At 42.3% G+C, this 13,757-nt stretch overlaps 1 protein-coding gene across 1 annotated transcript in view; it reads left to right on the top strand.

Moving 5' to 3' along the window:
* Nucleotides 1–6,680, top strand: part of MICU2 (mitochondrial calcium uptake 2) — a 54,658-nt gene extending 47,978 nt beyond the window's left edge. The window contains exons 8-12 of the mRNA XM_055426393.2: nucleotides 105–202; nucleotides 1,565–1,736; nucleotides 4,303–4,411; nucleotides 4,838–4,995; nucleotides 6,453–6,680. Coding sequence (XP_055282368.1) covers nucleotides 105–202; nucleotides 1,565–1,736; nucleotides 4,303–4,411; nucleotides 4,838–4,995; nucleotides 6,453–6,554 — 639 coding nt within the window. The 3' untranslated portion in view covers nucleotides 6,555–6,680. The remainder of the gene's footprint in view (nucleotides 1–104; nucleotides 203–1,564; nucleotides 1,737–4,302; nucleotides 4,412–4,837; nucleotides 4,996–6,452) is intronic.
* Nucleotides 6,681–13,757: the final 7,077 nt, after the last annotated feature.

The raw sequence follows: 13,757 nt of genomic DNA, 5'->3' as shown, positions 1-13,757 counted from the left end.
CAGAAATCTTTTATAGGTATTGTCCTAGGAATTGTTCAGGCCCCAGGATCCATTTCTGTTCTTGGTTATAATTTACTTCAAGTTATTCTATCATTTTTTTATAGGAACAAACAGTGCAAGAACCTGAAATTAACACAACACTCCAGATACGTTTCTTTGGAAAAAGAGGAGAAAGGAAACTTCATTATAAAGAATTTCGAAGGTAAAATGCAAATATTTATGTTCATATAGGGGAATTTTATAACTAAGAAGTAAAGAAACAACTGAATACGTGTATTTATGTCCCAGAACTGCATACCATAAGACCAGATACTGCGTGTGGGTCTCTATAGTATCTCTGAGAGCAGAACCTATGAAGTGTAAACTAAAGTTACTGTGTTCAAAATACATCAGTTAACCAGATAGAAATGGTTTGCGCAGGGAGGGACCAAGGGACAGAGAACAGCGAGGAAGGACACAGAGGCATGAGAACATGTGCCTTGTGCAAGAATCAGAGAGGTTGGGTCTGGTAGAAATAAAAGGGAAGGGTGGAGGTGAGGGCGGAGGCCCTGGGGCCTCGGGCTGGAGTTACGCCCATGAGGGAGGCCCTGAAAGGGGCCTGTGGAAGGTGCTGGTCAGATGGGCTTACTCTGGCAGGACGGGTAACAGCAAAGGAGCGATCCTGTGAGAGACAAGACACAGGAGATAAAATTGTTGGGTTTGGTGATTGTTTAAGGGAATAATTTCACTTAGAATTCTTTAAACTTTTTGAATTAGAGTTTCTGTAAGCAGTGGGCCCTGTGAATTTGTTATACCATTATGCAGTTTTTTAAAAAGATGCAATAAACAGAATGCTTTAAATGCAGTTTTTCAGGAACTTGTCTGTTGGATGGAGTAGGGTACCCTAAAGTTAAAATTATGGGTGTTCTGAGTTAGAATTCAGTAATCTTTAAAATTTAAGCCTTTAAAATTTTTCATAACTTGTAATAACAGAAAATAGCTCCCATATATTATGTTTTATATATGTGTGTAATATATTATAAACATAATTTTTTAACTGCCCAAATTAATCCTAGAAATTCCACAAGAAGCTCTTCATGTGAGTGTGGAGTTTTTAGTTTTCTTTCTATAGGACTATGATGTTTCTATAGAACATCTTCTTTAGAAAGATGTTGCCTTTCCTGCCCTTTGTCTCAGCCTCCTCCTTACAAGCCTATCTGATGAAGGATACTGTTTCATAAAGACATAGAGTTTGTATGTCTCCAGGAAAGACAAGGAAGGTGACACCAAGAGACACTGTTGTGGTAGCTAATTACAGTATTAGTGTAGATATTAGTGTTCTCATTTAAAGAAACAGTATTGTATTTTGAAAAAGTATCTGTGATTTAGACAAACCTGGGTTCCAACGCTGAATTGACAAGTTTGCTAAGTGTGATCTGATAGACAAACGATTGGAGACCTGCAGTATATTGAAATTCATGGGATACTGCTCAGGGTGCCCATGCTCCTGAGTGGGCACACACTTAGGTACAATACTAAGGTGAAGCCACAAGTCCTGATGTCCATCTTGTATTCCAACATTTAGGTTTATGGAAAACTTACAGGCAGAAGTCCAAGAAATGGAGTTCCTTCAGTTCTCAAAAGGTTTGAGTTTCATGAGAAAAGAAGACTTTGCAGAGTGGCTCCTTTTTTTCACTAACACTGAAAATAAAGATGTTTATTGGAAAAATGTGAGAGAGAAGCTGTCAGCAGGAGAGGTTGGTGTGCCTTTTTATAATGCTTGTGATGAAGATGAAATGATAAGTTAGACATTGATAGAATTCAGTAAAGTAGCTTCCAAATTAATCAAGACTGAGCAACTGTTATGTAATTATATGATGCATGAAATGACGATTGCCAAATGGCTAGTAATGATTAATGAACAGTAGTAAGATTTGAAGTGATTTTTTAAAATATTTATTTTTATTTATTTATTTGGCTGTGCCAGGTCTTAGTTGCTGCATATGGAATCTTTAGTTGCAGCATGTGGAACTTAGTTCCCAGACCAGGGATCAATCCCAGGCCCCCTGCAATGGGAACATGGAATCTTAGCTACTGGATCACCAGGGGACCCTCAAGTGATTTTTTTTTTTTTACTTTATTGTTCCAAAAAAAATTTTTGACATGGGGATGTATTTTTATATAATTTTTTTAAAGTTATCTCTGTGATGAGGGAAAATATAATGAAATATAATGAAGGTTTCATTTATAATTACATAGAGATATATAACAATTAGAAATACATTTTAACAAGAAATATATAGGAAAACTAAACTTTAAACTTTGGATAGAAGAAATAACTCATCTAGCAGTAGCGACATCCCCTGCTTTTGAACAGAACCTCTTAGTATTACAGACATGGCAGTTGTCCCTTAAATAACCCGTAAGTATAGTGTCAGGTCAATCTGCACGGCGTTGGTTTGCTGCACCAACACATCAGCCCTGGACACCCCGCAGCCAACACAGGAGAGCGACCTTCTCAGTCATGATGCTCATCTGTGGTGGGCCGGGGGTAGGAGAACTGCCCACATCCTTGCTCGGGGACCAGACTCTCCAAGGCTCTGCCCACAAGGAGCACCACCATCTACCAGAAACCATCCAGAAAAGAAAGGAGTGAACCACATTCCAGCAAATAAATGTTTAGGCCTGGAGATGTCACACTGAGCCACTGGCTGGACTGATGGCCTGAAGGCCCTAGCTAACTGAAGGGAGGCAGAGCTTTGTGGTCCTGAGGGCGCAAGGGAATACCAGGTACCATGACCACCAACCGACATCCTAAAACAGTGTCGAATTCTTGGGAGGGAGCCAGACAAGCCACAAGTCTGTGTGACACTGCTGAGGGGGCTAAGGGATAAGGAAACCTCTGTACCTTCCCTATAATTTTGCTGTGAACCCAAAACTGCTCTAAAAAAAATTAAGTCTTTTAAAAACAAAAAGCTGAGATATTAAAATACAACACCAAACATCAGAACTAAAACAGTGTGACTGACAATGAATTTGACAAATCAGTTGAACAGAAAGTAAAGTTGGATATAGATACAAATACAGAAATTTAGTATGTGTAAACTCAGATTACAAATTGGTTGCATAAAAAAACTGAATAAATGGAACTGGGGTAATTCACTGGGTATCTGAGGGAGAAAATGAAGGTGACCTCTGCCTCCCTCATGACTCAGAAATAAACTTGAGGTGGATCAAAGAACTAAAAGAGAAAACTGAGTAAGTATGGAAGAAAACTTGGAAATAATCTCTGAGTGGGTATATGTAGTAAGTAAAACCCAAAAGCCTTCTGTTGAAATTGATTAAATTACTGCATATAGAAATCTGTTGCCTTCCTCACTCCGCACCCCCCAAATTATCAAAAGGAAAAATTAACAAAATGGAGGAATTACTGGAATCACAAGTAATAGACCAATTTCTTTAATTTATATAATGAGATCTTTAAAAAATCAAGACCGCAGAAGGGTCTGACATTCTACAGTATTTAATGTAGAAAATGGGATCTCAGATAGCAGTGTGTTAATTACTAATGGGGCCGAGATTTTGTTTCTTTGTAAGTTAGCCTGTGTCACTTCCTAGGTGCCAACAGAAGACCCAAACCTGCCAGGTCAGAGCCAGAGAAGGTTATTGTCTGTAGTGTGGAGGCCGCCCAGGCACCACATCTGTCCCCCAGGACCCACGAGATGGGTTTGCGCCATAGCCAAGGAGCCCGGATCCTTCATGAGGGACAGTAGGTGTGGTCGCCCCTGCTCTGAGGGAGACAACTGTGTCTGCTCCAGGCTGTTCACTGTGCAGATATCCTGGAAAGACCCTGGAGTAGAATAGTGGCTGGGCCTCTGTCTACAAGATGTGAAAAGCTCGGAAGACCCACTGAGACTTGCCCCCCAGCATCAGGTCACCTGGCAGCCCCTCAGACACCGGAGCAGAGCACAGCAGGGACACAAGAAATCCACAACTGCCCAATGAACACTGATGTGCAGAGTGTTTAATTCACTCAGGACCTTTGACGAGAGACAGCGGGCCTGTGACACACGCCCCCAGCCTTGCACTCATGTTCACACCATGTTCAGTCTACACAGGCACATCCAGGGCCCTGCACTTAATCTGAGGGTTCCTCCTAATCTCTTAAATCCACACATTTGTGCTCAGTTGGGTCCATCCCAGGCTTTGATAGACTACATTCACAGACTTCATGATACAAAAGAGGACTCAACAGTTCTATTCATAACATTGTTGAATAAATTTACAAAGTTGTAATAAAAACTCACTTTGTTGTTCTTTTAGAACATTAGTTTGGAAGAGTTCAAGTCATTTTGTCATTTTGCAACCCACTTGGAAGACTTTGCTATTGCCATGCAGATGTTTAGTTTAGCTCATCGTCCTGTCAGACTCGGTAAGTTATGTGACTCACTTAATTTTTACTATCTATGAATACTGTCACCCTGTTCTTTAACTGATTGATACCAGTCCAGGGACCACTTACCAGAAAAACGATTGGCCTTGCAGTTAATCCAGTGTGGTCATTCTAGATTTACAACCATTTGCCAAACAATTTATTAACAGTTAATTTTGCTTTTACTTTCTTATTTTTCTCAGAGAAGAAGGAAATATTTAAATGTATATTCAAAACACTGATTAGATTAAAATAGCCTGCTGACGTTTCTCAGCCAGATTTATTTGAACACATTCTTGATGAGTATTTGTGTTGTTTTACTTCCCAAATGATAAATATATAGAGTTGTTTTACTTCTCAAATAATAAAAATTTAGACTTAGACTATTTCATGCAGTTGATGAGTTTTTATATTTTCTCCCTTCAGCGGAGTTCAAGAGAGCAGTCAAAGTAGCAACAGGACAGGAGCTGTCCAACAATATTCTGGACACCGTCTTCAAGATCTTTGATTTAGATGGTGATGAGTGTCTGAGTCATGAAGAGTTTCTTGGGGTGTTAAAAAACAGGATGCATCGAGGTTTATGGGTAACAGATTTTGAGTCTTTAAATTGCATGTTTATATGTAGTTAAATGAATGGAACTAAACCTAGAATTTGATCTAATGTATAGTCTTAAATGGAGTTTTCAACATTTTTAAAGAGATTATAAGCAGTAATTACAACAAAAGTATCTCCTACAGATGGGGTCCACCATTTTTTAAAAAAAAAATCTGAGTCAGGAACCACGATTCCAAATTTTAATTTGGATGTTATAGTTATTTACCAAGACCCAAGCTCTAGCCCTGTCGTGTATTAACTACCAGATCTTGCAAAGCTACATAATTTTTCTGACCCTCAGATTCCTCATCTGTACAACAAGGAACCAATACAATCTACTGGAGAGAATTATTATGATACTTAATGTAGTGACTGAAACACTTAAAATAAATGTTCACTATTAACATGATTCACTCAGATTCACATATATGTCCCCTATAACTGAGGGACAGATCAAACTTAGAATTTTGTTTAGATTTGAATCTGCTAGAAACACTCGTGAAAGCAGGTTGAAACATCGGCAAGTTGAAGACAAGGGTCCAGGGGGTAAGCAGGAATTAGTCCAGAGGAGGCAGGAGTGAGAACAGGAGAGACCGTGGTGAGCTCACATCAACAGTGCTGTTCATTTACAACTGAGAAGAGCATATTGATCTTCCTGCTACAAACATTATTTATAGAAAATGAACAGATATGATTTCTACTAGTGATTTACAGGCAGCACCTCATAGTTAATAATCATACTTGTAGAAATTAAACCAGCCTTTCCAGTTAACTTGTAACATACCCCGCGGCCTTTTTGCCATTTCTCAAAAACATACTGAAGAGCTTCAAGTCAGTGAGCAGTAAAGGCCATAAACACAATCTGAAACCAACTGCCGTTTCCAGTGGTGGGTCTCCAGCAGTGCTGCGCTCTGTGGGCACAAGGAGCCAAGTGTTTTCTAACCTTTGCTTTCTCATTTAACGGAGATAAATGGTAACCACAAAGTACTTGTGTGAGTTATTTCTTCCTAAGGCTTCTCATCAAGTAAATGGTGACCTACGGTTTCTCTCTTTAATTTTAGCCAAGGTTAAGTCAAAGTCATAGGTTTATCATTTTTATTCCACGTAGCTAAGTGAAGTTCACCAGAAAAACATAAACATTATAAAGTATTATGAAAAGAAAACAGTATGAAATAATTTCATTTTAAAACCAACATATCAAAGTCACCACAGTCTTTGTTCCCTTCTTGGGGAGGAAACTCTATTCTCTGGTTCCCCTGAGGCCACCCTTGCCTCACTTCACATCTCACCTTTTCCCTTTGGCTTTCACCTGTGCTGCAGGCACTTCCTGTGTCATCACTTCCAGGCCTTTCTGGAGGTGGGTGGGGAACAGGCACCACAAGTACATGGAGACAATGGGGCTGAAGGTTGCAGACACTGACCCTGAGTTTTCATTTTGATTGACAGGTGCCGCAGCAGCTCGGCATACAAGAATACTGGAAATGTGTGAAGAAAGAAAGCATTAAAGGAGTGAAAGAAGTCTGGAAACAAGCAGGAAAAGATCTTTAATAGAAAAGAGAGTGTGGGAATTCTGTCACTGAGCAATCAGAATCGGGGATTTCTTAGAATGCTAGATGTTTATCCTCCTAAGTCTTCATTGATTTTGTTTGTATTATAAAGATCCCTTGTATTGCTTTCTGATTCAGTCATTTCTTAGTAAGATTTCATCGCAGAACTTTGTAAAAAGATAAAAGTATTCTTTAACGAAGAGACGTTGGCATCTGTCAGAAGGCCTAGGATTAAATAATGCTTTGACTTTGGTAAGATGGACAACCTGGTCATGCAGTGTCTAAGCTGACTCAAGGTCAGATCAACCTGCGAGCCCCAAAGCTCCTGGAGGTAGATTAAGTGACAGCATTTCAGGTTTCCTACCTGTCCCTTATGTCTCAGACTTCTTGTATATTTTATTTCAAATGAGCTGTAAACTAGTTGTCTTCAAAGTAATATGTAAATTTCAGTATTCCACCTGGAAACTATAAAGAATTTATAAAGACAGATAAAATTACTGAGGTGCATTTTATGTTGTTGATTGGTTGGTCAGTCACTAAGTCGTGTCTGACTGTGACCCTGTGAACTGTAGCCCACCAGGCTCCTCTGTCCAGGGGATTCTCCAGGCAAGAATACCAGGGTGGGCTGCTATTTCCTTTTTCAGGGGATCTTCCCAACCCAGGGATCGAGGCTGTGTCTCTTAGGTCTCCTGCATTGTCAGGAGGGTTCTTTACCACTCGTGCCACCTGAGAAGCCCCATTTTGTTTTTTATGTGTTGTTTAAAACTTTTTTTTTTTAATGTAAATACTTCTAAGCCAAAGGTATTTCCCACTCAATTGTAATGGTTATGTGGATTTTTAAAGAAATTTCCCAGCTCTTCCCTGAGGAGGTACACAGCAAACAGCAAAGTCAGGGTTTGACATGAAGAGGAGACAGGAGACAAGGCAACCCAGGGGAGACAAGGGGTCAGCTGTGTGTTTAAGGGAAACCTCTCGTCCTCAGAAGGTGGAACAGACCGACACCAGTCCATCCCCCAGCCTATAGGTGGGTCCAGATGAGCTGCAGGGAGAACTCTCCAGCTTCTTTAAAAGCACTGCAGTGCAGATGCTCCACAAGATGGCACTCTCGCTTTTCCAAAATATATCTTCCTTGCGCACCAAGCATGATCTTTAACAGAAAAACCAACAGAAATACCCAGAAAAATCACAGAACATTTCAAAAATAACTGACTTGTTGAAGGAGCAAGGTAGGAGGCTCTGTGCGGACAAACCTTCAGTTCAGTTCAGTCACTCAGTCGTGTCCAACTCTTTGCAACCCCATGAATCGCAGCACACCAGGCCTCCCTGTCCATCACCAACTCCCGGAGTTCACTCAAACTCATGTCCATTGAGTCGGTGATGCCATCCAGCCATCTCATCCTCTGTCATCCCCTTCTCCTGCCCCCAATCCCTCCCAGCATCAGAGTCTTTTCCAGTGAGCCAACTCTTCACATGAGGTAGACAAAGTATTGGAGTTTCAGCTTTAGCATCAGTCCTTCCAATAACACCCAGGACTGATCTCCTTTAGAACGGACTGGTTGGATCTCCTTGCAGTCCAAGGGACTCTCAAGTCGTCTCCAGCACCACAGTTCAGAAGCATCAATTCTTCGGACAAACCTTAGTTAAACATTTAGCAGCTCCCAGGGAAATGAACACAGGTGCTACCATGGTAACCATTCACTTGCAGTCTGTGGTTGTGTCCAGTGATGAAGGAAGTTAATTTGCGGAGTCTCCAGGTAACATGTAGTTGGGGGGGTTATGTCCTCAACAGCATCTGGACCAAACCTTGGCCGAGCCTGCGCTGTCCCACACCCTCTCCCAGGCACTGGTCCTCCTGTGGGCGAGCTTTCTTTCCAAGAGGATGAAATGGGAGCAGATACTTTGCTTATGTTGTTTATAATGTCTGGATTTACATACATTTAGACATTCAGTCTTGGGAGAAATGGTGTTCATAAATAACTATGGTTTATAGAATATCATATAAGCTCTCCCCAATGACATTTTTCAATCCAGACAGAATTGAAGGAATTTTCATTGCAGCATCGTTTCAAATCATGCAAATCTGGAAGTAGCTTGAACGTGCCACACCACGGAAGTGGATAAATCATTTGTGCTCAATTGCACCATGAAGTTCCAACAGCGCTTACCATCATGAATGCACCTGATTAAGTTCGGTGATTTTGCTAGTTGCTAAGCTGTTGTCTCTGTTCCAACTCCCCACCACACACACGCACACAATTTTGCTAGTTGCTAAGCTGTTCTCTGTTCCAATTCCCCACCACACACACTGCCTTGTGATGCTGGACAGGCCCTGCTCCATCTGCTGCTGTCCTGACAGTGTCCCCAGACCCCAGCCAGCAGCGTGGCAGCCCTTGGTACCAATCTTGCGCTATTCTGGCTGTTGTGAACGTTATCACGCTCCCAGAACCAACTCCTTGAGTCCTCTTGCAGAGCCAGCACTGCTGGCCGGTGCCCCTCCCCGGGCAGCCCGGGCCTTTCTTTTAAGTTTTTGGACCCTAACACCCTGCTGCTCTTTGTGTGCCCCTGCCTCAGGGAGAGAGCTCTTCCTGCAAGTGCTTGCTCTGTGCGACCTCAGTTCCTGTGGCTGTCCGACTCTAACATCTGTTTATGTGTGTCCTTGTATTATGTTTTCTCTGTTGATATATTTAAAGTGGTTCCTGACTGATAAAACAACCATATGCCAGGAACTACAGACACACAAGACAAATAATATTCACATTAGATTATATACACACAGGTAGCTGTAAGTTCATGTATATATACAAGTACATATTACATATTTTTACATATACTACGTTTATACCTGTCCATGCACCTATGTATATAAAATGTTATCTAACCCTCCCACCATGAGAGACAGAAGAAACTTGAGTCTCAGGGAGCTTAGAGAAGTCCCACAGTATTACTCAGCTAACAAGTGAGGAAGTTGGGGCTAGAATCCACAATCACTGACATCACAACCCATCTTTTTTCCCCCTCTGCCCAAGTCAGTCTATCCTTCCCAGTGTTTCATGGTTCAATCCCTAGGCTGGTCTGCACATGTTTCTTCATGTCATAATATAAATAAGCTTTAACTATTCTAATAACACTAAGACTGTCACTGCTGTATATAGCAGTCTGTGCTATACAGGACTGCTTCTGTGATCAGAGTTATATAAGAAGTTAGAAAACAGGAAAACATGCATGCGTGCTCAGTCACTTCAGCCGTGTCTGACTGATTCTTTGCGACCCCAAGGACTATATCCTGCCAAGCTCTGTCCATGGGATTTCCCAGGCAAGAACACTAGAGAGGGTTGCCATAACTTCCTCCATTGGATCTTCCCCACCCAAGGATAGAACCTTCGTCTCCATGTACATACTAATTCCAGATTACTTGTCATTCAAGCATCCAGTCAATATGATTCAGTACCTCTTCTGTGCCTGCTATGTGCCTGGCTCATTTGGAAGCAAAAGCAACCTAGTCCTGCCTTCAGAAAGTTTATAGTTGAATGCGGGGCTCCTTGGCACAAGGCCTTTGTGTCGCCCACCCCTTTGATTACTTCTGTAATCAAGGAGCCTTCATTCAGCTTCCATGCCCTTTCCTGAGTTCCAAGGGGCAGATTCAAGCAGTTGTTCATTAGGGAAGGGAGGGGATGCAGAGACCAGGCAGAAACAGTCAAGAGCAGTTTTGGGTCAAGGTCCTATTTCCCCATGAACAGATACATACAACAGCATCTTTGAGCTATTCTGCAGGTACTGAAAACACTCCAGGTGGGAAAAGTTAACAGTTAACCATGGTATGCTGCTCACATAGACCCCAGACCACCTGGACTTGAAGGCTGATCCATCAGAAGACAGTCCACAAGCTGATCATGCCCTCTTTGAAAAACCACCATAAGACCTCTCACTATCTTCTCCAAATTGGGACATATGGTTTTGAGGGCAGGAGCCTGCTGTGGCCCTCTCTGCTTGGGAAAGCAATAAAGCTGTTCTTTTCTACTTTTCATCCAAAACTCTGTCTGAGATTCCATTTGGCACCAGTATACAGAGAGGCTGAGCTTTCGGCATCAGCAGACTGGGGAAACTGTCTTTAAATAATCCTACATAGGAGAGGCCCTGAGTGTATTACATGGGGGTTTAACACAGGTTGCATGACCCCCAGGGCAGTCTCAAAAGCTGATCCCACACACATAACTCTCAAGAGCTTGGCATGTGACCCTCTCCTGCCTGGAATGGTGTGTCCATTCTGCCTTTGTTTAGCAGAGACTTGTCAGTTCTCAATCCAAAGCAGTCACAGAGAGATCACAGCCATGGAGACTGTACAGCTGTGTAATTTTTCCTAAAAACTTGCTCTTTTCTGGTGGGGAGTCAATCAGCGTTCACTGTGACAGCAGCCAAAGCCCAGGCTTTCCCAGTTTAAATGCAATCAGTAACACGTGCCTGGACTGATCCTAGAACCAGTGGCCAGGACGCTTTCTGGGGACAGATTCCAGACATCTAAACGCAGATCTAACCAAACCAGAAACTCCTACAGTTATCAGAGTCAGGACTCTGTCATCCCACCCTGACAGCTAAACCTCTGAACTCCCTTCTTGGCTGCATATAGTCAACAAACAGATCATTAGTCAACTATGCAGCAAAGAAAACGGCCTGGTGCAGCCAAGGTCCACTGATAGATGCTCCAATTAGTGGAAGAAACTTCAGAGAAACAGGATATTTGCATAGCCTCAAAGAACCTCCCCCAGGAGACTTACTACTGTAATGGTTTGCACAGATTTATCTGATTTTCTCAGGTTTCCTCCAACTCCAGGATAGACAAACAGAATATAAGAAAGAACAAAAGCTGCACATGGGCCAAGAGGTTGTTTCTGTTCCCCAGGCTCAGCACCGAGCCTGATGCAGACAGTGAATAAAAGAAGGAACGAACTGCAGATGGATTATGGAAGGCCATGCCCGAGCGTGGAGGGGAGGGGAGAGCAGACAGGAAGCAGGAGGGACAATGCAGGCCCAGGACTTCCTCACCAGCCATGGTGAACCCACAGGACAGTGAACCAAGAAAGTGGGCCTCCAGCCACAGATGAGGGCTCTGTTACCTGAAACAGCTCCCAGCCCCTCTGCTCACCTGCCCTCTCACATCCACCTAGTAACCATCATTCTACCGTCTCTACAAATCTGACTACTCTGCACACTTCCTAGAAGTGTAGTTGTACAGTATAGTTGACCCTCCAACAACAGCTGTGAATTGCACATGTCCACTTATATGTGGATATCTGTCAACTGTAAATCTTACAGTACTACAGTCCATGGTTGGTTGAATCCTCAGATGCAGAGGACCCTTGGATATTAAGTAAATGCTTATTAGTTACTCAATCGCATCCAACTGTGTGACCCGGTGGACTGTAACCCTCCAGGTTCCTCTGTCCGTGGGATTTTCCAGGCAAGAATACTGGAGTGGCTTGCCATTTTCTCCTCCAGGGGATTTTCCCGACCCAGAGATCAAAGTCTCATCTTCTATGTCTCCCGCATTGCCCGCAGATGCTTTACCACTGAGCCACTGGGGAATGGATGACTATAACTTACATATGGATTAACCCTCTTAACTGTATTTGTCTTTTTATGATTGGCTTATTTTACTTAACATAGTGTCTTTATGATTCATCCATGTTGTAAACTGTGACAAGATTTCCTTCCTTCTTAAGGCTGAATAGTATTCCACTGTATATACACATCACATTATGCTTATCCATTATCTGACAATGGACACTTGGATTGCTTCCTTTTGACAACTGGGAATAATGCTGCAGTGAACACTGATGTACAAATACCTGTAGGAGTTCCTGCTTTCATTCCTTTTGGGTATGTAACAGAAGTAGAATTGCTGGATCATGTGATAATGCTATGGTTAATTTGCGGGGGGAACTGCCTTAATTTTCCACAGCAGTCACACCATTCTATATTCCTACCAGCTACACGAGTTCCCAATTTCTCCATATCCTCAACACTTGTTATTTTCTGCTTTGTGGTTGTTCTTGTTTTGTAGTAGCCATCCTAACGTGGGTGATGTGTTCTCATTTTAGTTTTGACTTGCATTTCCTGGTGGGTCAGACTGTACAGAATGTGCCTGCCATGTGGGAGACCTGGTATTCAATCTCTGGGTTGGGAAGATTCCCTGGAGAAGGGAGTGGCAATCGACTCCAGTATCCCTGCCTGGAGAATCTCCAGGACAGAGGAGCCTGGCAGGCTTACAGTCCACAGGGTCACAAAGAGTCAGACACGACTGAGCAACTCAACACTTTCACTGCACTTTAATCAGTGAGGTTGAGCATCTTTTCATGTGGTTATTGGTCATTTGCATGTCTTTTTCGGGAAATGTCTATTTAAATCCTTTGCCTATTTTTAAACAGAGCTGTTGGGTTGTAGGGGTTCTTTACAGTTTCTGCATAGCAATCCCTTATATATATGATATTTAAATCTTTCTCCCATTCCACCATTTGCCTTTTCACTTTGCCTGTAAATGACCATTTCTCTGGCTATAAAATTGAAGGATATTACTTTCTATCAGCACTGAAAATACTACTTTGTTGTTTTTTGGGATCTGTTACTGGTAAGAGGTAGTCATGTATGGAGTGAGAGTTGGATCATAAAGAAAGTTGAGCACCAAAGAATTGATGCTTTTGAACTGTGGTGTTGGAGAAGACTCTTGACAGTCCCTTGGACAGCAAGATCAAACCAGTCAATCCTAAAGGAAATCAGGCCTGAGTGTTCATTGGAAGGACTGATAGTAAAGCACCAATACTTTAGGCAATGGCAGATGGGAAGAACTGACTCACTGAAAAAGACCCTGATGCTGGAAAAGGTTGAAGGCGGGAGAAGGGTATGACAGAGGATGAGATGGTTGGATGGCATCACTGACTTGATGGACATGAGTTTGAGCAAGCTCTGGGAGTTGGTGATGGACAGGGAGGCCTGGAGTGCTACAGTCCACGGGGTCACAGAGTCTGATAGGACCAAGCTAGTGAACTGAAAGGAAGTCAGCTGCCAGTCTGATTAGTGTTCCTTTGGTAATTTGATTTCTATCTCTGGAATCTGAAATATCCTAGATTTTTCTCTTTAGAATAGTTTCACTACTCTGTGTCTAGGTTTCAAGGACTTAAGTCTTTCTTCAATTCAACCCAGGAAGGACCCC

Source organism: Moschus berezovskii, chromosome 13, assembly GCF_049115385.1.
Source record: "Moschus berezovskii isolate FMDL1 chromosome 13, NW_MosBer_1.0, whole genome shotgun sequence".
NCBI classification, from domain to species: Eukaryota; Metazoa; Chordata; class Mammalia; order Artiodactyla; family Moschidae; genus Moschus; species Moschus berezovskii.
Note: the sequence above shows the minus strand (reverse complement) of the source record. Positions and strands in the feature narration are given on the sequence as shown.